The 24,049-nt window shown below is 37.3% G+C and overlaps 1 protein-coding gene across 2 annotated transcripts in view; it reads left to right on the forward strand.

The window, feature by feature from the left end:
* Positions 1–2,787: 2,787 nt before the first annotated feature.
* The window catches only part of ano2b (anoctamin 2b), a 101,089-nt gene continuing 79,827 nt past the window's right edge, over positions 2,788–24,049 (forward strand). For both annotated transcript variants that reach the window (XM_030150482.1, XM_030150483.1), the window contains exons 1-4: positions 2,788–3,032; positions 8,908–9,104; positions 10,287–10,328; positions 16,768–17,163. In XM_030150482.1, the coding sequence (XP_030006342.1) occupies positions 2,996–3,032; positions 8,908–9,104; positions 10,287–10,328; positions 16,768–17,163 (672 nt within the window). In that variant the 5' untranslated portion in view covers positions 2,788–2,995. The remainder of the gene's footprint in view (positions 3,033–8,907; positions 9,105–10,286; positions 10,329–16,767; positions 17,164–24,049) is intronic.

Genomic DNA, 24,049 nt, shown 5'->3' on the forward strand with positions numbered 1-24,049 from the left:
CATGGTCATCAGATACAACCCATTTGGATGTTCAGAGGCTCCGCAGTTACCGTGGAAACACCGCCATCTTCTACTACATTGACTCACTGGTAAAACCCATGGAGTTGGATCAATGACAGTGGATGGACACTTGTCATTAATATCCTTGCTGATAATGTCACTTTTGCTGAAATTTTCTTTGTTGTAAAATAATAACCTTTGAATTTACATGAAGTTTCCTAGAACATTTACATGATCAGTGATTAAAACATAGGGAAAAATACCTGATTTACACTGAAAAATGCAAAACACAGAGGATAATATTACAATAAATGGTGATAAATCATTTAAGAAAGGTTAAATAGAGAGAAAAATGCATTTGAGAACTGGCACAAAAGTATCTGTGGGTCTTTATAGGTTAAGTTAAGAAGAGGGTCAGTCACAATGATGTAGGATTTTATGTATAGAAGAAAATAAAGTTGGACAGTCTCAGTTGGTCATTTCCGTATAAATGAACTTATGATATTGAATTAATCTAAAAATGTCAAAAATATATTAATTGTTTTTCTTGATCCTCTCCATATATAAAAAGTGGGTGAAAAGATGTGAATTATTATATTGTCAGAAGTGTGTTTTGTCTGAATGTTTTGTCATTGTATTATTATGGGTTTAATGACGTAATATATGTTATAATAATGTGTTTCCATGTCACAGTGTTAAGTTTTTGTGAACTCCACGAGTAAAAGCTGCTGCAACTATTGCAACAACACATCATCAGCTGCATAAAATTAACCTGTCTCACAGTGATCTAAACCCAGCTCACATCCCCTAATAGCGGGTGAACGAGGAAACGCTTGGTGAATTTTTTGCTGTGGTTGTGGGGGATTTATGATCCAGGTTGGCTTAGTTTTTATAAAGTTGAATTAAAAAGTTAAAGATAAAGTTCCTTCTTTACCATAAGACCAGGTTCCTCTGATAAAATTCAGCTGTGTGTAATGTTAGATACTCATTTTTATCCAGCTGCAGAATTCTCAGATGTCCTTTGGGTTTCTGTAGATTCCAAAGAGTGCAATTTATCAGTTTTTAAGACTTTGTTTTAGACTGTTATTAATGCAATTTTAGCCCTTTTCACTGTCCCATCACAATGGAGGCGAATTTTGATGTGAATACAGGCCAGTGTTGGGTGTCAGGTATTCTGCTGTCTCATGGTTTTCTGACTCTTGTGCTTTTCTACCCTAATTTCCTTCTTTTGGCATATTCTTTCAGAAAATGTATTGGTTTTCATCACTTCATTATATCCAATCCAATCCAATTTTATTTGTAAAGCACTTTAAAACTAGAAGCACTCGGAGAGCACAGACCTCCGCCAAGGCAGATCAGTGCCCCCCCCAATCACCACCAAAATGTAATCATTTGTTCCTTTTGCCAGTATCAACATTTCCTGAAATTTTTATCCAAATCTGTCCATAACGTTTTGAGTTATCTTGCACACAGACAGACAGACAGACAGACAGACCAACGCCGGCAAAAACATAACCTCCTTGGTGGAGGTAATAACAGCAACGTTGGCCAAAGTGCTGTACACATTTGCAACTAGAAAAGCACTTGGAGAGCGCAGACCTCCATCAAGGCAGATCAGTGGCGCCCCCCCCCCCCAACATATCAACATTTCCTGAAAATTTCATCAAAATCCTTCCATAATTTTTTGAGTTATCTTGCTAATAGACAAACAAACAAACAACAATTCACCCCCCCAGTCACCACCAAAATTTAATCATTTGTTCCGTGGGCCAGTATCAACATTTCCTGAAAATTTCATCAAAATCCTTCCATAACCTTTTGAGTTATCTTACTAACAATCAAACAAACTAGCAAACCCCAAAGAAAACATAACCTCAGCCGTTCCTTGGTGGAGGTAATAAATACATATACATATTACTAAGAAACAAATACATATACATATTACTAAGAAACAGAACAATAAAAAAACACAATAAAATACAATAAAAAACAAGGATAAGACAACAATACAATCCACATCTCATACTTGGTTAAAAACCAAAGAGGAAAAATTGGGTTTTTAGTCTGGATTTGAACACATTTAAGAAGTCGGTCTGTCTCACACACACAGGTAACTCATTCCACAGTCACGGGCCGGCTACAGAAAAAAGCCTGATCCCATCTTAGTTTCCTCTTAGTGTGTGGAATAATTAAGAGCAGCTGATCTGCTGACCTGAGACCATGAGGGGGAATGTATGGTTGAATCAGGTCAGACAGATACTGGGTGGGCAAGACCATATCGACATTTAAAAACAAATATAAGAATTTTAAAATCAATCCAAAAATGCACGCAGCCAGTGAAGGGATTCTAAAATTGGGGAAATGTCATCATGTTTGTGATCATATTCAACAGGCTTCAGCTGTGACCGGTGACACTTGTATTTATGGTATTTTAAGACCCACAATCCAGATGAGTGGATTTTAGACTTTTTAAGATTTTTCAAGGATTCATAGGCATCCTGTTCTTAAACGACATGCAACCCATATGAGGTTCAACTCCTGCGCAGTATAATTTTAATTGCCATGCATCTTTCTTAAAGTCTTAACCTTTGTACTCCATAGGTTTAGAGCTAAACCTAACCAGAAGGCACAGTAATTAATGCATATTAGTGGGTCCAATAATCTGTGCTCGTCTCTGTGTGGCTGTAATTCTCAAGCCAAATACCCAATCAGACAGCCGGTCTGTTACCCATGAGCCCGGTGTGTAGTGCATTAAGTAAGTGTACACAAAAGGCTGAGTTGTGGAGTTTGTGCTTCCCTGCCAACCATTTGGTGGAGAGTATTATCCCAGCAGAGCTAAGCTTCCACTGAGCTGAGGATTGCTCTAGTGAGTCAGAGTGTTGCTGTTGTTCCTCCACCTGCTACTGACAGCAAACCAGCATGACTGACTGACTGTCTGGAAACCGAAGAGAAATAAGACCTGTTCTGAGCTGTAGTCACTCAGGGTTGGGTTGAAATGGCTCTCCGCAAATCCCCCTCCTCCGCTCGTGCAGGTGAGTGCCAGAGTAACGTATAGGAAACCCAACAGGACCCTCCTTTGTGCAGCCTGTCCTGCCTGTCTCTCCTGTATCTTCAGCCAACAAAAAGGACACACTAGACAGGACCACTGTAGAGTAACCCACCTATTGTCTCATCAGTGTTCTCCCAGTGTGTGTGTATGTGTGTGTGTGTGTGTGTGTGTGTGTGTGTGTCAGCGGGCCTTGTGGGGCAGCCGTCAACACACAGGGTGTACAGTTGCATAGAGAGGTGCTGCAGTTTAACGCTATTGTGTACTCAGACCCCTCTGTGCTAATTCTCCACTTGTCTCCTGGAAGAAGAAATTAGCTATATTGTCTCATTTAAACAGAACTAATGAGGTTCCTGAGGTTGAGTCTCAGACATGTGCTTCTTTGCTGTAAGCCTCAGGAGGAGCAGTAATCCGTGTTAGTGTTCATGGCTTACTGCTGCTCTGCTTGGCTGCAGGTGAAGCTCTGAGGATTCAATTCAGATGATCTTTTGGTTTAGTGAAATATACAGGAGAGTCCGAACCTAACTTAATCATAGCCCCTGGAAGATAGTGAGCAGAACGTATTGTTTAGGAAGCGCCTGAAGCTGCGACTTCAGAATATGTTGGGTTTCTTTTGGAGAAGATGTTGTGAAAACGATACAAACTGCTATGACTGACATCAGCAGGGAATGATTGGGCAACACTGGGATATAAGTATTTTCCATTTAACCTCCAGGAAATTTGCTCCAAAGTGATTGTCATACTATCTTCTTGATAAGAAATCATGACCAGTTGATGACCAGTAATGTTGTTCCAGCTGTTACACTGCTCATCCTTTACATCCAAACCAAGCATCTGCATACTGTCCAATCCAAAACAGAAGATATGGAACCTTAACCCTTTATAAGGCACTAATGGAAACACTCTGAAATTCCAAATTTTAACCTTAGTGCATTAGTGGAGGACACAATTACTTTTGTGAAATTTTTCAAAATCTTTTATTGTTAGAAAATCAAGGTCAATAAAATTACCATATTTAGTTCTTTACTTGTAAATGTCAAAAATAAATAAATAAATAAATAAATAAAAAATTCAAGAAGTACATGTAAAAAATACAAGAAAAACATATGTACAGGGTGGGGAAGCAAAATTTACAATATTTTGAGGCAGGGATTGAAAGACAGTGTATGACCAATTAGTTTATTGAAAGTCATGAGAATTTATTTGCCACAAGAAAATTGACATAATAGAACATGTTTTTATTCTATGTGTCCTCCTTCTTTCTCAATAACTGCCTTCACACGCTTCCTGAAACTTGCGCAAGTGTTCCTCAAATATTCGGGTGACAACTTCTCCCATTCTTCTTTAATAGTATCTTCCAGACTTTCTCGTAATAGTTTTGCTCATAGTCATTCTCTTCTTTCCATTATAAACAGTCTTTATGGACACTCCAACTATTTTTGAAATCTCCTTTGGTGTGACGAGTGCATTCAGCAAATCACACACTCTTTGACGTTTGCTTTCCTGATTACTCATATGGGCAAAAGTTTCTGAAAAGGTATGGATAATAGTGTTAGGTATGATTATGACATCAATATATGTTTGGTTTCAAAACAACTGACGTAGTGCCTGCTGAGAAAAAACAACTAAATGTTCATTGTAAATTTTGCTTCCCCACCCTGTAAGGTGAAAGAAACATGTATTTTAGAACATTAGACCAACATAAGTGCTGATCCAGACCCCTGTCCACATCCACATTCTCCCTTTGAACATCATTCCTTACATTAGTACCATTACTTCATGGTACCTAACAAAGCAGGTCCACTCACTGTTCATGCAGAGGTGGACCTTACAGACCCTGTAGACCACATTGGACCTGAAATTGTTGACTCACTGTCCTCACTGTAACTGTTGCTGTCACTGTCTTGAAATGAGTGCAGAAATTACCAAAAATAGTCACTTGCCCGATAAAGGGTTAAAATAGCGCTGTGTGGTTTTTTTGTGTCCTTCGTGTAATTTTGACACTGAAATAGCTTTTGAAAATAAATCTTCTAACAATATCTTTCCTGATTGGATTTCTAAATGTGGAAGTACTGATTCAACCAAAAACTGTTTCCATTTTTCATGAATCTAAAGAATTCTGATTCATAAGACAAACATACGTAGTCATTAAAAACAGTTAATTTTAATGTTTTCCAACATCATGTCTTGTCCCTAAACAGTCCAAAAGCTATGGATAATATTAATTTGAGTCTAAAATCTGACAGAACAGACAGATCAGAAGCAGAAAAACATCTCAGTTGACTATTTGGCCAATGCAAAGTTGAGTTTTTTTCAATGACAATTTGTAAAAATCATCATTATTATCCATTAGAATAATAATATGATTTTTGCCTCTGTAATGCAAAGAAGTACAAAGGCACATTAAAGGAAAGTAATAAATAGTATGTCAGAACTACTTCTTGATGGATGTACATGTGATTACTTTTAACCACTCATTACCACTACCACAAATTGTTGTTTTACATCTTATGTTAGACTTTTTCGACTTCTTGAAAATGTTAAAAATGAATCTTAATTATGATGCTTTGGAATTTTCAGTTTGATTCTAGTTTGTAAAAACATAAAAGAGTTAAAAGTGGATTAAACTGGCAGAAGCTTTCATAGTCTGTGAGCCAGAGCACAGACGTGTGATAAAAGCCTCAGCATTAAGTCTTTGTGCTGTGTCGCTGCCCATTAGCCGTTCTGTGAAAGATGCCCTTTGTCTGTGCCATTAGAAATTAACAACAGTGTCAGAGACAGTGTTACAATCATTTTGAGAAGCTGAGCAATATTGCAAAAAGCGCTGATATGAAACAACATTTCAGTCAATAAATTTCTATTTCTAAAGAGCTTTACAACAACCAAAGCTGACCAAAGCCCTGTACAGTAGAAGAACGAAGGTAAAGCATCACAAATAAATAACAATAACAACAACACAGAACATTTTCCTATTAAAACTGAGTACAGCAGTATTAAGTGTCAAAGGCCATTCTGAACAGATAGTTTTTAAGTTTTGCTCTAAAAGTGGGCAGGTCTGTGATACGACGTAACTCAAGGGGAAGAGAGCAAACATGTAAGCATTTTAAGCAAACAGAAGACAGGGTTATATGTCATGCACTTCAAATAAGACGCAAAAGTTTATAGTTGCATATAGATTTAGAATAATTTGGTAAATAAAAACAGCTGTCATTCCTAAAACATTTAGGAATCTCTGCTCTTAATGTAGAAAGAGCATTTGGTAAGTGTACTTTATTGTGATATCAAGCAAAGACACATGTCAGAGATGCCCTGCTTTATATTTATACAAGAGGGATTTTCTCATTCATTTCCCCTCCTACAAACTGGCGACCTTCCAGGCCTGCTTCTCTAACCTCCAGGCTACTGTGCAGCTGTCAACTGAGCTGAACACACAACTGTTGCCATAAATGTTTTTCCATGCATTTTGCAAAAATATAATAAAACATGTTCTTCTCTTGCCCTTACTGACATTTCTCATGGTCATATGTTGATGTGTGTAAATCAGAGAAAAATAGAAAGAAATAGACTTAGAGCTGTCCATGGTGCTGAAATGAGAGCACAGCACGTGGCCTGGTGCGTTACTATGGCTACAGCTGTCTGTATCCCTAAAATAACCATACACATTCACAGTAACCTTATTACAAAAAATGGCAATCTGTTGCTGTTTTGACAACAGAGCAATCAGATTGATAATGATGAACTTTATGTTACATTGCATCCTTCTGTTTAGTGACCTTGTTCAGAACTTCAATATTGACTTCTCCTACGTAAAGTACTTTAAGACAGGAGTTTTGATTGACTGACACACACATCAATTTGCACAGTTTGAAACTGAGCTCTATTTGGCCGCTTTGCATATTTATGGCTTCAAATTGCAATGAGAAGAACATTTTGCACCTCAAAACATAGAAAACCTGAGACTGCTTCATAACAAAATGGTCCTTTGTTTGATAGGATATCTGCCACACTGAACATCCATCCCTGGCTTGGAAAATATGTGTGGAAAGTGGAGGAGTAATGCTGTCTCTGTTCTTAAGGACAGATTTTAGCAAGGCACTTAACTCTTTCATGCTTGGCTAAAAGTGAAAAGACACGACTGTATTTATTGTGGGTGGATTACAGGTGTGAAAACATGCAAATGAAACGGTTGGTGTCATGCAATTTGAAGCATTTTTGATGTGACTATGCATTAAGTTGGGTGATAATAAAGTGGGAAATATCCATCTCTCCACCTGGAAGATTTGCACGCATAAAAGTAAGGCAATGCAATCAAAAAGATAAAAATAAAAAAAACCTGTGTTTGAACACGTAGACTCAAGGATCTCAGGAAGAGACTGTTGTTCCAAAATTTTTTATATTTGTTCCACCGAAAGGGTACCTTTGCGAAATTAGGAAACATCTACGTGATGCAAAGGACAAAGACAGTGTCTCTTTATCTGCCCAGGAGCCCTTTAGAATCTAAAGAGCCAGGGTAAAAACCCCAACTGCTGCGAGATAGGGGGGTACACTACATTTTAAAAAGGACTTACCCTTTGAAGTCAGTGTGGGGAACACAACAGGAGAATGAAGAAAAATTCACCAAGAGAAGGGTTGAGTTTTAAAAAAAGTTTAGTCCAGAATCTGGTTTATTCAAACAGCAAAAGTTTATAAAAAATCAAAACTTGTGAATTATCAGAGAAGGCAGTTTACCACTAGTTTCTCTATAAAACACACACTTGTCAAAAAAACAAGGAAATAGGAGGACACACCTTTTTTTTTAAGAGTTTCCTTTGTTACTTTTTATAGTCTTTAGTGACTGTTGGAGACTCCCATTATTCAATGACGTTATTCGTCATAGGCTTATTATTGGTTAACCATAGTTACTTGGCAGAACATGTCAGTCACTCCATAAGCTAATTCTAAGAAAAACACATGCTTTTGCATGTTCAAGCTTTTGCTTGGCACCTGCACTGTTAGGCTAGCATGTCTTGACCACAACAATCCCCTAGTTCGTATTCTGTTTTATCTGCTCTACGCTCTCTTTACCACAACTACTTTCTAAAGCTGTAAAAATAGATCTTTTAAGTAGAATATGACCTTTGCTCTGAGTTCATCGCAGGCAGGTGTTAGTTCAATCAAAACCACACACACACACATGAATCAAACCTGAAAGTTCAGTACCTCTTAAAATAAAAATACAAGATACAGTCGGAAAATATAACTCAGAAAATAACTTAAGACTTGCAAAAATAAAAAGACACTTCAAGCAAAACAACTTTGTAATGTAAAGATTAAGCAGACAACTAATGATGTTACTTTTCCTCTCCTCCATTTTGGTTCATGATGCATGATTTATGATATTCACCTGACATTGTAAAATTTAAAGTCACATTCAGCTACTATTTTAAATGATCCGTTTAACACCTGAATGAACTAATGAGACCAATGAACCAGAAGGAGGCACTTGTAGTGACATGAAAAATTACATTTGCATTCATTTCATGAAGAAACCTTATAGTTCTATTATGTTTTATGGGACTATGAGGAAGTGCAGAAATACTGAGCAAACTTTGACAAAGAGTGCAGAGCAAGATTTGAAAATACACCTGAATCAATAAAACTGAATCATCTGAGAAGCTCTGGAGTCATACTCAGATTCAGGTTTGTAGTGGTAGATTTACCCCAGCAAATAAATCCTCACACCTGCAATATTTACTCTTTCATGTCACAGCAATGCTTTCTTGTGCAATTCTAGATTACATTGACCCTGAGCTCCATAATTACTGAAAAAGAGACATTGGCATGGATTAAAGAATTTTTTTCTTTCATGTCACCCTAATAAGAATCATGGGCCAATGGAGGGAGCTTCATCCGAGTGGCCACAGCGCTCAGTGAGTCATCATCGATCCACAGTGAAGCCCTGTACCATCTGGCCAGAGATGTGTCTGGGATGGGGCTGGACCCTATGTCCTACAACATCCTGGAACCTGAACCCTACAGACAAGAACCATGGGGTGAAGAGTCAAAGAGTCTTCTACAGGTAACCAAAAGACAGAAGAGTCTATAAGTGTCTATATATAACCTACTCACACACACGCACACAAAACCTTCTATCTTCATTGGCTTCAGACCACCCTCATTAAGGTCTGTGCTCACATCCAAATGAAGATCTTATAAAACTAACTTAATAATGTAATATTTCCTGTGTGTAATGAGTTTCATGGCATTGCATCATTTTATGACTTAGCATGAAACAGAAAAAAAAGTCTCATTAAAATGAATTCAGTAATTTTAATACTTGGGTATGATGGTATCCAGGATTATTTTTCTGTCAGTTTTTCAAATAAAAGTCTGCAAACTGTCGTACACAGTGTGAACATTTGGGTTTAAAGTTTATATTACTTTAAATAAATTATTCCAGTGTTAAATAGGCTGATAGAGATTTATGAAATTCCTCAGAACTCTCTCTCTCTCTCTCTCTCTCTGTGTTATTAAGACATGTCGTAACTCTCCCAGTTTGGCAGAAATAGACTATATCTGATGCTCATTACCACAGTAGGTACTGCAGCTCTGAAAATAAATAAAAATAAACAGATAAAACGCCAAAAAAACAAAACAACACTGTGCTGGGAAAATACAAGTCTCCAAGTTACATCAGTGCTGCTCGCTCTCTCCACACTGCAAAAAATATCCAGTTGAACCTATTTTTAGAGCCAAAAAAACATGGGAAAGACGCACTTGTGATAAAAACAAACTATAAAGAAGTTTATAGAATACTTGAAGGGATTTGACATTATATTTCAGAACAATTTAAGTGGTGAATACTTGAATCAGGTTTGTGAAGGTGGACATTTTTTTTACAGTGTGGAGTGCTCGGCGCCGGCGGTGGTGCGTTCAGCCTCCAGATCACACAGTGGGATAGATGGGTATCACCAGAGCACAGGCGGCTGCTGGTGTTTACGCACAGCCACGCAAATCTGACAAGTCTCTGACAAAACTATGAAAGCAGGTGCAGATGATCCGTGTCTGTCCTGGACTGTGGACTAACTGGACTGACCTCAAACAAGTCTGATGTGAGGATAATGGTTGAGGTGGTGATGAAGAAGAAGATGATGATGAAGATGATGATGATGATGAATCCGGCGCTGATAATCTTCGAAAAGCGACAACTTTCACACCTTTTTTTTCTTCTCTTCTGTTGCTGCGCTGCGTGTCTTTAAAGCCCAACATCATGCAGATCTCTGCGAGTGAAGACAAGATCCCAGTAAGTACATCCGCCTCCCCCTTTTGTTGAGAGTTAGTGTAAGTTAATGCACCTGTTGTGTTAAAGAGTAACTTTAATACTGTAGTCCTCACACAAGATCATTTTACACTTCAGTATAAATGTCCAATAGACTATGTGGTAGCCTCTGGTTATTATAGAATAGTATTCAAACAACATGATAACCCTCCAAAATACTCCAAAATTATAAAACCATTACTTTTATTTATATATATTTTATAATTTGGCCAATATTTCAATAATTTCTTCATCACACAGTAGGGGAGACTGGGCATGGTTGAGACACAATTGTAATATCAGCAATTCCAACAATCTGGGATTAGAAAGGAGTCATATGATCACGTCATTGTTTAGCCTCTTCATCTTCCTCATCCCTGATCCTACATGATGGATGGCAAAGCTGTAAACAGATGCAAGTAGATCCTATAGAGTGAAAAAATAAGTGCTTTGTGAGATAAGGGTCGCTGCTCTGGAGGTGCTCTAATCATATTCTACTGACACAAAGGAACAGAAAAATGAGACTATTATTTTAAAAAAAAAATAATCAGCTAAAATTATATGCAAAATGCTAAAATTATGTGTGATGTTACATTCCTTTAGTGATCACGGTATGATTTTTTTCAGCTCTAGTTTCAGAAAAGTCTTTATTAATACTTTAGAGGGGTTTACAAGGATGTACTTGCAGGAATAAACTATAATAAGTATGCTTTTATTAGTGCATCATTGTGTTTTTGTTATATTGTAAGAAGGTGTTTATATTGGCAGAAGCTGTGGGTCATGTCACCACGCTTCCACAGCAGCTCTGAAAGGACTTCCCCCGCTTTTTTTTTCTGCTTAATGGTGATGGGATCCAGTGTTAAGGTGCATTACTGTCACATACTGGGATTGATGCCGAACGGTTAATATCCTCTTAACTAAAAAGCCGATAACAGACACGGACTCTAATGAGAGACTGCGTTTTCTCACAGCCGCTGTAGGTGACAGTTGGTGGCATTCACTTGGTTGCAATCCACAACCACTAGATGTCACTAAATATCACAAATTGAACCTTTAAGCATAAATGCTATATAAGAGGTTCTTTTATGTTAACCCTTTCATACATAATGGTCACTACAGTGGACAGTGATTCTCCAGCTGTTTTCTTGTATATTCATGAGTTTTGTTATTTTAGTTCCATATCAGCCAACACAGTGGACGCTTATGCACCATCCCAAACACTGACATTCATACCATTACTGTAACATTGCTGTTCTTGATAAACCTGATCTGCAGTGCTACAGGGGTTGGACAAAATAATGGAAACACCTTCACCTCAAGATGATAATGCCCCAATCCATACAGCTAGAATTATTAAAGAATGGCATGAGGAACATTCTAATGAAGTTGAGCATCTCGTATGGCCGGTACAGTCCCCAGACCTCAACATTATTGAGCATTTATGGTCAGTTTTAGAGGTTCAAGTAAGATGTCGATTTCCACCGCCATCGTCTCTAAAAGAGTTGGAGGGTATTCTAACTGAAGAATGGCTTAAAATTCCTTTGGAAACAATTCACAAGTTGTATGAATCAATACCTCGGAGAATTGAGGCTGTAATTGCCGCAAAAGGCGGACCTACACCATATTAAATTATATTTTGTTGATGTTTTAAAGTGTTTCCATTATTTTGTCCAACCCCTGTATGTCACAGTGTAAATCAATTATTTGTTAGAAAAAAAAGTTTGTTTGTTTGTTGTTGTTTTTTTGCATATTATCTCCATGAAAAGAGTAATAATTAGCATTAGAATATGTTAAAATGTGAGAAAACGTCAGATTTTATGTCATTGTTTTAATATCAATTTCTGATATTGGGTTTTAAACGCGTTTCTTTACTTCAAAAATTATTGGACGTTTTGTAACTCCATGAAAAAAAAACAACTTGATCACATTGTTTTTTTTTTCATTCCTATGGAGGAATAAAAACACTCAAGAAAAAAATCTTAACTAAGGTTTTCATAATTAATGCATGAAAGGGTTAAATACTCTGGGTGTATGACATGGTGTGGCCTCTGGTGTTGTGTTTTTCTCTAAGGAACTTTAACTCCTAAGGTCTGTGATATTCTTGCTGATGTTTCAGTGCCATTTTTAGTAGATTAAAATGCTTGAATAAAACTTTGAGATTTCAGCCTTAAAATTAAGTGAGATACAGGTGCTAAAATAAAAATACTACATCTCCACCTGGTCTCTCTGATACTGTTAGAAAGCATCAGTGGTTCCGTGAAGCATTCACAACCTGAGGGGAACCTCTAAGGATCATTCTCCAGAGGTTTCTTCAGGCTTGACAAGATGATCCTCCTGGGAATCTTCAAAGAAATGATCCTTTGTGGGAATTCCCTGAGTGCACACTGTAGGCCCACAAAACCATGTATCTATGGATAAACAAATTTAACCTCTTGAGAGCCAGGAATTGTCAGGAAAGTACAAGTTTTAGCTTTTTTTTTTTTTTTTTAATTAAATAATTTCCTATATTGGAAACATCCAGATGCAGCAGTTTTTTCAAATCCATGTTTGTTTGTTTTTTTTTATGGAATGTCCTTTGTGGTGGAGAGTTTTTTTTTTGTTGTTGTTTTTGTTTTTGTATAAAGTTGTGATACAGAAAACCCAAAGCTGGGTCTTAGTAGGATAGTAATAATATTAAAATAAAAATACATTTAATAATAATAATAATAATAATAATAATAATAATAATAATAATAATAATAATAATGATGATAATAATAATAATAAAAATAAATAAATAAATAAATAAAAATAAAAATAAGAATAAGAATAATATATGTCCTGTAGGGTGGAGTTGAGTCCACTCCATATGCCTCCACTGTACAAACAATTAATATTACACTGAACAGTTACAATTAGTGCTTAATGTTCCAGTGACTATTAATTATTAATGAATGAATGAATAATAAACTGAAGACAAGTATCTCAAAACATTATACGATTTCTTTCTTTCTTTCTTTCTTTCTTTCTTTCTTTCTTTCTTTCTTTCTTTCTTTCTTTCTTTCTTTCTTTCTTTCTTTCTTTCTTTCTTTCTTTCTTTCTTTCTTTCTTTCTTTCTTTCTTTCTTTTTAATATGTTGTCCTCTGGGGTATGGTAAACATAAGGTATCTCCCTGGTCATTTTGGTCATCAGTGCAGTGTTCTCTGTAGGACTGTACTGGAACATTTGTGACATTCATAACACATTCTTGTTTGGTCCCATTTTCTATGAGATGTAAATCAGACCTTCAGGGAGTGTTCCCATTTTGTCCTCAGATAACGTTTCCATTTTTCACAGCATGTGAAAAACATCCTATTATAATGTTCTCATGGAGTTCACAAAGGGGATTGCGTTGGGGATTTTATTGTTATTATTACTTTATTTTTAGCATCCCTCGGAATTACAAGTGTTTATTGTCAAGACTTACATTTCATTAGTATCAAGTCATCAATATGTGTCATGTGCAACAAATACTTCAGATCGCATGTCTGATGGTTTGACTATGGATTTAGTTTTCAACTCATTTACTTCTAATATGAAAATGAAAACTACTCTTAGCTTTTCTTTAACACTATCATCCCCAGAGCTGTTATCAGTAACTCAGTAATAAAGGAACAGTAAAGTTTCATTAAAAACAATTAAACCTGCAAAAAAATTAGAGGGAAAAAAAACACACCAGAATATGAAATACACACTTTTCTTCTGCAGCTCTCTCCTCTCAGTCCAAAAAACAAAACAAAAACACATACAAACTACAAATGAACCTCATATGTTTTCATGTTTCATTCAAGGAAAAGTGGAGCCCCTTTTCGGAGCTTCCACGTTGTTACATGAAGTAGGGCAGTAGAGTCACGTTCAGGGCAGATCTGACAGAATCAGATCAACGATTGATAATTACAGCTCTTAATCATCCATTTAACTGTCTGAAAACCTGTGATTAGACAAAATCCACGCAGCAAAGAGTGGAGTTTTTACAGCCTGAAAAAGCAAACAGGAGATGCAGAAGTGTAGTTTCTTTTCTCACTTAAGTATTGAAGATTTGCCCAATGATGCTAAAATAGTATCAAGAACTCTAGCTTTAATCGACATCTTTTATGTATCTAAGGTATGTTTCACGTCACACAGGCTGTTTTATTTTCTTATATTGTAATACTGTAATATAGTCCCCACTTCCCAACACTACATTAACACAACATTCAGAAACCATACTGTGTAATTATTATTATTTATTTTTTTAATCTTTTTTGTTGCATGGTATTAAATATATGTCATTCCTCTTTGGGCTGAATTTTTTTTAAACACAAATAAATGAACATTTTAATATTTTTATAAAGGTCTTTGCAAGAGCCAACATTAATGCCACAACATAACTATCTCTCGCTTTAACAGCTGACTTCTTATGGAGGCTTAGTTTTTTGTAAGTACTTATGCACAAACAATACAACTACTACTACTATTAATAATAATAATAGACTGAGAGAATGAATAGTCCACATATGCTCTGTATAGGCTCCTTGTGATGTGATCAGTGATTATATCCAACTGCACTGGACTCGAACAGCAATAGATCTTGTCTATGGGGAAATCAAAATGCAGCTTTCTCAGATGCAGAAATGTATTCATCCCCAGGAGGAGAATTCAGGTTCCACCATCAACTCATGAAAAGAAAAGAAAAGAAAAAGAAAAGAAAAATGAAAAAATACAAATTAAACAAGTGATCATCTCGATGGATCTCAATGTCATATAGACATAAGAACATATAACAGAGATGGGACTAAAACAAGAATTACTAGCCTTAGCACTACATCTGTATAAAATCAGTGTTTTGTGGTATCTTTAGCTCTGGTGGTTGATGTTTTCTCATTGATAATCTTAATGTTTTTAACTCTAACCCTGAAAATCTCACTAAATTACTTTTTAATGAAAATTTACAGGCAAATTGCACAATTCAATTATGTCCCACTCAGAAAAACTCTCTGGTAGTTTATTTAGTCAATATTTCTTGAGTTGTTCCAGATTTGGACATAAAACAAGTAGAAAACTGATAGAATATCAAAGCTGCACAACAGTATTTGGACACCTCTCACCCTGGACTTTCCATATTCCAATTGCAGCCATCAGGCAGACAATACAGGACAATCAGATTACGAACAAACAGACTCAAAAACAGTTTTTACCCAACAGCAATAACCACCCTCAGTGCCACAAAAAGCAGTCTGTAACATAACACATATGTACAGTAATGGAGATCGTGCAATGATTCAATGATTGAATGAATGGCTATGAGTGTTTGTTTGTTTTTATTTTTTTTTTATAATTATTTATTTATTATTGTGATGTTTGTGTCTGTGTTATAGTTGTTTTTATTATGCACTGACTGGTGGACACTTTTTAATTTCGTTGTACATGTTTCATGTTACAATGACAATAAAGACTATTCTATTCTATTGTTGAAATATGTCCTGCTGATTTTCGAGAACTCCTCTCAGGAAGTGAATGTATTGTATCCAGAGCCTATTGAGCTTTACCTCTCGTGTTTAGTCTCCCTCTCTACTTTCTATCTGTCTAAATAAAGACTAAAACTGCCAAAGGTCAGCTGACTGCCCACTCTGTTACTGAAGATTTTCACTTCATTGTTTTTGAGAACCTGCCAAACATTGCTTCTGCATGCTGACACTGCAGTAGAGGTTTTACTGCTGATACTTCATGTAGACAGTCTTCTGCCTTTGTGAAATAGATTTTTGTCAGCCTTGGAATTTCTTTAAACAAATACATGTGTGATGGAGATGATTGGATCAGTTATGGCTTCTTTTGTGAGACATAAAGAAATACACCGCACATTAACCCTCCTTCTATGTCCACGACACTTGAGGTTACTTCTGCTTTGAACTCATAGTGGTGATCATTAAAGTAGTTTTATGAGTTACACATAAGGACATGTTGATTTATGTAATGCAGCAGGTATGTAATTCAATTCAATTCAATTCAATTTTATTTGTATAGCCCAATATCACAACAAGGTTATCTCAAAGGGCTTTACAGAGTCAGTTGGATGTAAACAACAGTCAAATAAACAGCAAGAAGATGAGTAGCGTCCTGGGCATCCCCTGTCCTTAGACCCTCCTTCTCGGCAAGGAAAAACTCAAAACCCAGTGGGAAAAGGGAGAAACCTCAGGGAGAACCACAGTGAAGGAGAGATCCACTCCCATGGACGGACAGGCTAGAGATGCACCAGGACTGATGGACGTCCATTTGCAGATGTAGTTCTAGTCTGCAAGGATGCAGTAGGGTAGGGCATGCAGTAGGGATGCAGTAGGGCATATGTAATATGTACCGACTTCTGCATACATTGTCTACCATTTGTTTCTAAGTTTGATGTTCACACCTGCTTCTCTGCTTCCTACAGGTTGTCAGTTCACCTTCAAGCCCCCATTGCAGTGGAGGAGGAGGCCTTTGCTTCTCTGACGGCCGACGGAAAGTTGATTATGTTCTGGTCTTCCATCAGCGGAGGCACAGCTCCATACGTTCTCCTCCCGGCAGCTCTGGTTTACAGGATCAGTTATCCGTCGTGTCCAACGGTAACTTTCCCCCACCAGCCGGCAGAGATGCAGCTGCAGCTCCAGCTGCAGGAAGGGGCGTCCCAGAGGAGCCGTCTGCGAGTGTCGGTGAGGTGTTCATGGAGCTTGGAGATGGAGAGGGACATGAAACAGTGGAGCCAGGGGACCATGAAATGCATCTGATCAGACTGGAGTTTGAGGCCAGCCTGGTGGAGGCCGGCTTGGAGATAGAGAGAGACCGAGAGGTGAGTGTGTGGTTCTGCTCCACCCATCCATATGTCCTCATCCTTCTGTTTCATCTAGACCAGGGGTGTCAAATTCATTTTAGTTCAGGGCCATATTCAGCTAAATTTGATCTGCAGTGAGCTGAACCGGTAAAATAATAAGATAATAATATATAAATAATGTCAACTCCAAATTTTTCTCTGTTTTAGAGCGAAAAAAAGTAAATTTACATTATGAAAAGGCTTACATCTACAAACTATCCTTTCAAAAGATGTGAATAACATGAACAAACTGAAAAAATAAGTGTAATTTTAATAATATTCTGCCTCAGTTTATCATTTACACATGTACATTATAGTTTACAGATCACAGTGGATCTACAAATACACAAAACACTGAGTAGCAGGCAGAATATTGTTAAAATTGTACTTACTTCTCTTAAGACATTTCAGGTTGTTCATATTTACCTCCGCCAAGGAGATTATGTTTTTGCCAGGGTTTGTTTGTTTGTTTGTTTGTCTGTCTGTCTGTTTGTCTGTCCGTTAGTGTGCAACATAACTCAAAAAGTTATGGACAGTTTTGGATGAAATTTTCTGGGTTTGTTGGAAATGGGATAAGGAAGAAATGATTAAATTTTGGTGGTGATTGGGGGTGGGGGGGCCCACGGGGGGGCCCATTTCCAACAAACCCTGAAAATTTCATCAAAATCTGTCCATAACTTTTTGAGTTATGTTGCACAGTAACGGACAGACAAACAGACAGACAGACAAACAAACAAACCCTGGAAAAAACATAACCTCCTTGGCGTGGGGGGGCCCACGGGGGGGGGCCACTGATCAGCCTTGGCGGAGGTCTGCGCTCTCCGAGTGCTTCTAGTTTGTTACCTCCGCCAAGGAGGTTATGTTTTTGCCAGGGTTTGTTTGTTTGTTTGTTTGTTTGTTTGTTTGTTTGTTTGTCTGTCTGTTTGTCTGTCTGTTTGTCTGTCCGTTAGTGTGCAACATAACTCAAAAAGTTATGGACAGATTTGGATGAAATTTTCAGGGTTTGTTGGAAATGGGATAAGGAAGAAATGATTAAATTTTGGTGGTGATCGGGGGTGGGGGAGCCCACGGAGGGGGCCACTGATCGTTAGTGTGCAACATAACTCAAAAAGTTATGGATGGATTTGGATGAAATTTTCAGGGTTTGTTGGAAATGGGATAAGGAAGAAATGATTAAATTTTGGTGGTGATCGGGGGTGGGGGGGCCCACGGGGGGGCCCACTGATCAGCCTTGGCGGAGGTCTGCGCTCTCCGAGTGCTTCTAGTTGTTCAGGTGATTCACATTTTCTGCGAAATTATACTTTGTTTTAGTGTAAATAGATGAAAATATTTACATTTACAAAGAGAAACAATTGGAGTTGTCATTATTTCTATGTTATTACCTCCGCCAAGGAGGTTATGTTTTTGCCAGGGTTTGTTTGTTTGTCTGTTTGTTTGTTTGTCTGTCCGTTAGTGTGCAACATAACTCAAAAAGTTATGGACAGATTTGGATGAAATTTTCAGGGTTTGTTGGATATGGGATAAGGAAGAAATGATTAAATTTTGGTGGTGATCGGGGGTGGGGGGGCCCACGGGGGGGCCCATTTCCAACAAACCCTGAAAATTTCATCAAAATCTGTCCATAACTTTTTGAGTTATGTTGCACAGTAACGGACAGACAAACAGACAGACAAACAAACAAACAACCAAACAAACCCTGGCAAAAACATAACCTCCTTGGCGTGGGGGGACCCACAGGGGGGGCCACTGATCAGCCTTGGCGGAGGTCTGCGCTCTCCGAGTGCTTTTCTAGTTATAATAGTATTTTACTGAATCCTGCCCACTTGAGATTGAAGTGGTCTAGATGTGGAACCTGAACTAAAAGGATTGTTAATATCTTAGTGTAATTTTTGCATTTCACAAATTCATCCTAAGGACTGGACCCATTTGGCCCCCGGGCCACATGTTTGACACCTGTGATCTAGACACTCCAGCCTAGTGACATCTATGTAAAATGTCAGTTCATGATTTGTGTTAAAGTTAAAGTGTGTACTATTTTCCTCAAAAACACAATATAGACAATAATAAACTTTCCCAATCATCATTTCTGATCCTATGGCAGTGAGGGGTGATCTGTTTACCCACAGACACCCTGCCCATCTGCCTGTGTTTTCTATTTCTCTCTTTTTTGCTGTGTTCAGGACATTTGTGGGTGTTGTCCAAGAGGCAGTTAGTTTGTATCCCCAGGATATAACAGCCTCAGGTCAGCATGTACTGTTGGAACAATGTGAAAAAATTAAGTGACTCCAGTTATGACTTCACTGGAAAAAAATCTAAGTGTATTTTCCTCATTTCTACTCAAAATATCTCATCACACTTAAAATAAGACATAATCACCTAAAGAGTAACTTTTCAGTGAGATGTAAGAACTTATTTTTAGACAATAGATCTTGAAAATCTTATTTCAAGAAATCTTACCAAGATAATTTTCACTTGTTCCATTGGCAGATTTTTTTTGCTTGAACTGAGCAAAAAAATCTTGAATTAAGCAAAAAAAATCTGCCAATGGAACAAGTGAAAATTATCTTGGTAAGATTTCTTGAAATAAGATTTTCAAGATCTTTTGTCTAAAAAAAGTTCTTATATCTCACTGAAAAGTTACTCTTTAGGTGACCATGTCTTATTTTAAATGTGATGAGATATTTTGACTAGAAATGAGAAAAATACACTTTGTAAGTTTTAGATTTTTGCAGTGTTCCTCCTCTGTCTACTCTTCTCACTTACTACACAGTCTGTCTGACAGACAAAACTCTGGGCCAAAGCACACACAGATCGTACACCTGATCACCTCTAACAGACCTGTTGGTAACACACACAATACAGTAGAGTTTTGCGAGGCTGAATACATAAATAGTGTTTTATTTTTCTCTTCCACAGCTTTTTCTCACTGCACCTCTTGATCTTATTATTTCCTCCATTGCTCATTTGACCACCACCCTCACTCTCTCATTCACTGAGTTGAGATGAAGAGCTAAGTTTAAGAAGTTTTATTCATAAACACAACCAAGAAATGCTACACGCTTTACTTTATTTGTTAAAACTTCCTAGGATTCAAGTCCCTGTCCTATTCTTAGGTACTTAGCTCCATGTCTGCTCACAAGCCACTGTCATAACTAGCTTTTCTTTGCAAAAGTCGTCTTGGTTTACAGCCTTACAGTGTTCATGTGGTGAATGTGGAGTAAACAGCTGCCTGTGTATACATCCAGAGAACACAAATAAGTACTTTCATCAATTTTATTTCAAGCCAGCTGACAAATTTTAATAACCTCATTCTCAGCTCGAGATGAAGATGAGAATGTAATGTGGTTGCTTGTTAGGATCTTCCATAGCTGTACAGTTAAAGTTGTTGTTCTGAATATCACAATATTCTAGTGTCATGTAAACTGCATATTCGGTCCAGATAATGTGAATTAGACCTTTTTTTTGCCCAAATGTATCAATTTCTGATTTAGGTGAGTGAATATGCTCATATATATATATTATTTTTGAGGGTTCTTTTGATGTTCTATTCATGCCATTTGCAGCTACATGTTAGGACTTGCAAACCTTGTTTTAGATCAGCTTCATTATAGACAAAGATCCTCTCTCATAGAGATGCTCCAAATAAAAAAGTCCACATATCTGGTTGGCTGGAAAGACACACCCACTAAATTTTATTACAGAGGATATGAACAGACTTATTGCCCAATCTGGTTAAAAAAATGACATTGCAGTTTTTATGGAAAATGTGATGCTTGTGATATGATGGTCCCTTGTTTTATGTGAGTGTTTGGTGTATTATAAAAATGCTGATATAGATTTGTTGTGTTACTCTGTGATCAGTGATTACATTAATAGTGTAGCACTGATGCCAAATCAGTTTGTTTGTCAATTGCCAGTGATGAAAAACATATTTTAGAACATTCATTACGGTGATGTCTTGCATTTGGAATTTGGCTGTTTTATATTCTCCTCAAATCAAAATGAATGCGTATGACTAATAATTGCAATCACAACACTTGTAAGATTAATCAGCATGAGAATGTCAGGCATCAGCCAACAACACTTGCCTGGATGCAGATGATAAGGAGTTTTTATGCTAAAATCTGACACATCTGATATAACTCTCATGAGCTACTTAGGTTTAGTGCTTACATAGGAATCTGGCTCAGATTATAGAGGAAAGAGGTAGGGAAAATGTTGTATTGTTTTGTTGGTGAATGATCCCTTATATCTTTTATACGGTAGGCTTTCCTTGTGAATGTGCCCACTAAAGCATCAGAAGTACCTCCTCGATCCTGCATGTGGTTTAAGTCTCCTGCTGTTTTGCTGTGCTTAGTCACCAAAGCAAATAACATTTCTGACAGACAGATTCACAAACCAGAACAGCAGGTTGATGTGAATGATCAGTATGTAACGTCAAAGACGCTCCTGCTCAAAAGACACAGGTGCAACATTTCTTCTGTATCTCAACCAGCAGCGAAAAGACCAATACGGGCACGTATAATGTGAAGTCATATGAATAAATGTATATGCAGGCAAACAGCATATCCAACATCAGTCCCATTTGCCAAATAAAAATGAAAAGTGTCAGTATAAAATCAGCAGTTTTATTCTATATGACACCAAAAGTTGAAGCCGCCAAGAGTCACAGCAGCATCATTTTTAAAAACAAAAAAAAGGAATCAACAGAAGTCAATTGAGACTTGATAAATTATTCACATTAAGCCTCATAAGGTGGTATTTAAAGATCAGCTGATTTCTACATCAGCTCAGCTTGTATCCAAGGGCAACAAAACTGCACAACTTCTTGCAAGTTGGACCATAAATCTGCGCCTGGTGAGTCATTCAGGGCTGTTCTTTCAGCCACAAAGACAAAGGGAATCTTTACCCAACAGCTGCCAGTGGTGTTTATTATCTTTAATGATTGATTTTTGGTGACAGTTGAAAATATTCATCATCAGAAGAGCTATTAAGTGATTTTCTACAACCAGAGTGTTGAGTCGGTTATCATGAAGTATATATTTTTATGTGTGATTTTTCTGTTCTTTTGTGGCTTCCATGTATGACTCTACTGGAAGGCCTGGTGTTTTAATGGGAGCTGGCACACTTTAATTCTAGTCACTGTGGCCAACACAGCTGCTGCTCTGACCTCTTTGTATCGATTTGCTAATTTAGACTAAAACGGGTAATTTTGTTTTGACATGTAAGAATCGCTTTGTTGTGATTATGTGTTACATAGCAACCAGTGCTTGTGTATAAGTACTGGTTGTAATGCAGTAGGCGCTTGGCAGCTCACACATCCTGTGCTCTGTGTTCTTGTTGTGGGCCTTGACTTGTTTCAAGTTTTCCTACTGTTGTACACTGGCTCCCACACCAAGAAGAAGTGCTTGGCAAAATAAAGTGCTGCTCATTTCAGCTGTTGGAGGCTGCAAATAACGGTCTGTACATTTTATGAATTGTTGCATCCTTAACCCTTAAGGATCGAAAGATTCTTCTGTAGCCACTTCATAATTAATTTTTCTCTAGATCTAACCTTTTTTTTTTTTAAAAATTGATTTATTTCGAATATGATACCATCCACCCTGCACATGGATTTTTTATCCTTCTCCCATCAGGCAGGAGACTACGGCACATCCAAGCCCGGACCACCAGACTCCAAAACAGTTTTTATCCAGAGGCAGTTAGAATGATGAACTCCTGCTGAACTTTGAGCCCAGAATGCACTTTTAAATTGGTACTTTACTGCTGTGCACTTTATAAATAAAACTTTTTTTTAGTTATTTATAAGTAATTTTTAGGGGGGGTGTTATTGTTATTGCTATTTTTTTATATCAGTATTTTATTATTTTTATTATTTTATCAGTAGTTTATACTATTTTTACTAAATGCTACTGACAGTCGGGGACCTGAGTACAATATTTCGTTTCTGTGTATTTTTATATGCTGAAATGACAAATAAACTTGAATCTGAATCTGAAAAAAATCGGAATATGGAAAAGATACAGGCCCTACAAGACCTTTCCCCTGAGATTTATTATCATTCTTCTTCTGAACCTGCTTTATCCTCACTAGGGTTGTGGGGGGTGCTGGAGTCTATCCCAGCTACCTATGGGTGAAGGTGGGGTACACCCTGGACGAGTTCATCGCAGGGCCGACATATAGAGACGAAAAACCAATCACTGTCACATTCACACCTATGAGCAGTTTTTTAGGTTGACCAATTAACCTATCAGTGCATGTTTTTGGATGGTGGGAGGAAGCTGGAGTACCCAGAGAGAATGCATGCAAACATGGGGGGAACATGCAAGATTTATTATCATTTCTCATAATATTATCCTCTGCATTTTGAATTTTTCAAGGAAAAGCACTCCTACATTTAATTTCATGACCATATAGATGTTCATGAAAGCTCAGAGTAAATTCAAAACAGGGAAAGAAAGCAAAAGAAAAGACTTTTCAGCAAAATTTATCATCAACTGAACACAAAATCATCTAGAATCACTGTCATTTATCAAACTACATGGGTTTTATTGGTGAATCAGTGTTGAAAGTGACAGCATCTCTATGTTCACTGTGGAGCCTCTGAACGTCCAAATGGGTCATATCTGATGTCACTAAAAAGACAACAGACTGCATTTTCTTGAATTATTTATTGATGGGATTAGAGTTTCAAAGGTTATTAAATGTTTTAGATCAGCAGATTCATTCAGTTGCTGGTGGTTGTTTATGTCTTCCGGGATTAATATAAAATACTACATTTTAGAATGTCTCTACTCTTAAGGCATTATACTCATGTGGACGTGCACACAGGTCAAATGTACCCATGGTCAGTGTTAGTTTTGGT

The sequence above is a fragment of the Sphaeramia orbicularis genome, chromosome 12 (assembly GCF_902148855.1).
Source record: "Sphaeramia orbicularis chromosome 12, fSphaOr1.1, whole genome shotgun sequence".
Lineage (NCBI taxonomy): Eukaryota > Metazoa > Chordata > Actinopteri > Kurtiformes > Apogonidae > Sphaeramia > Sphaeramia orbicularis.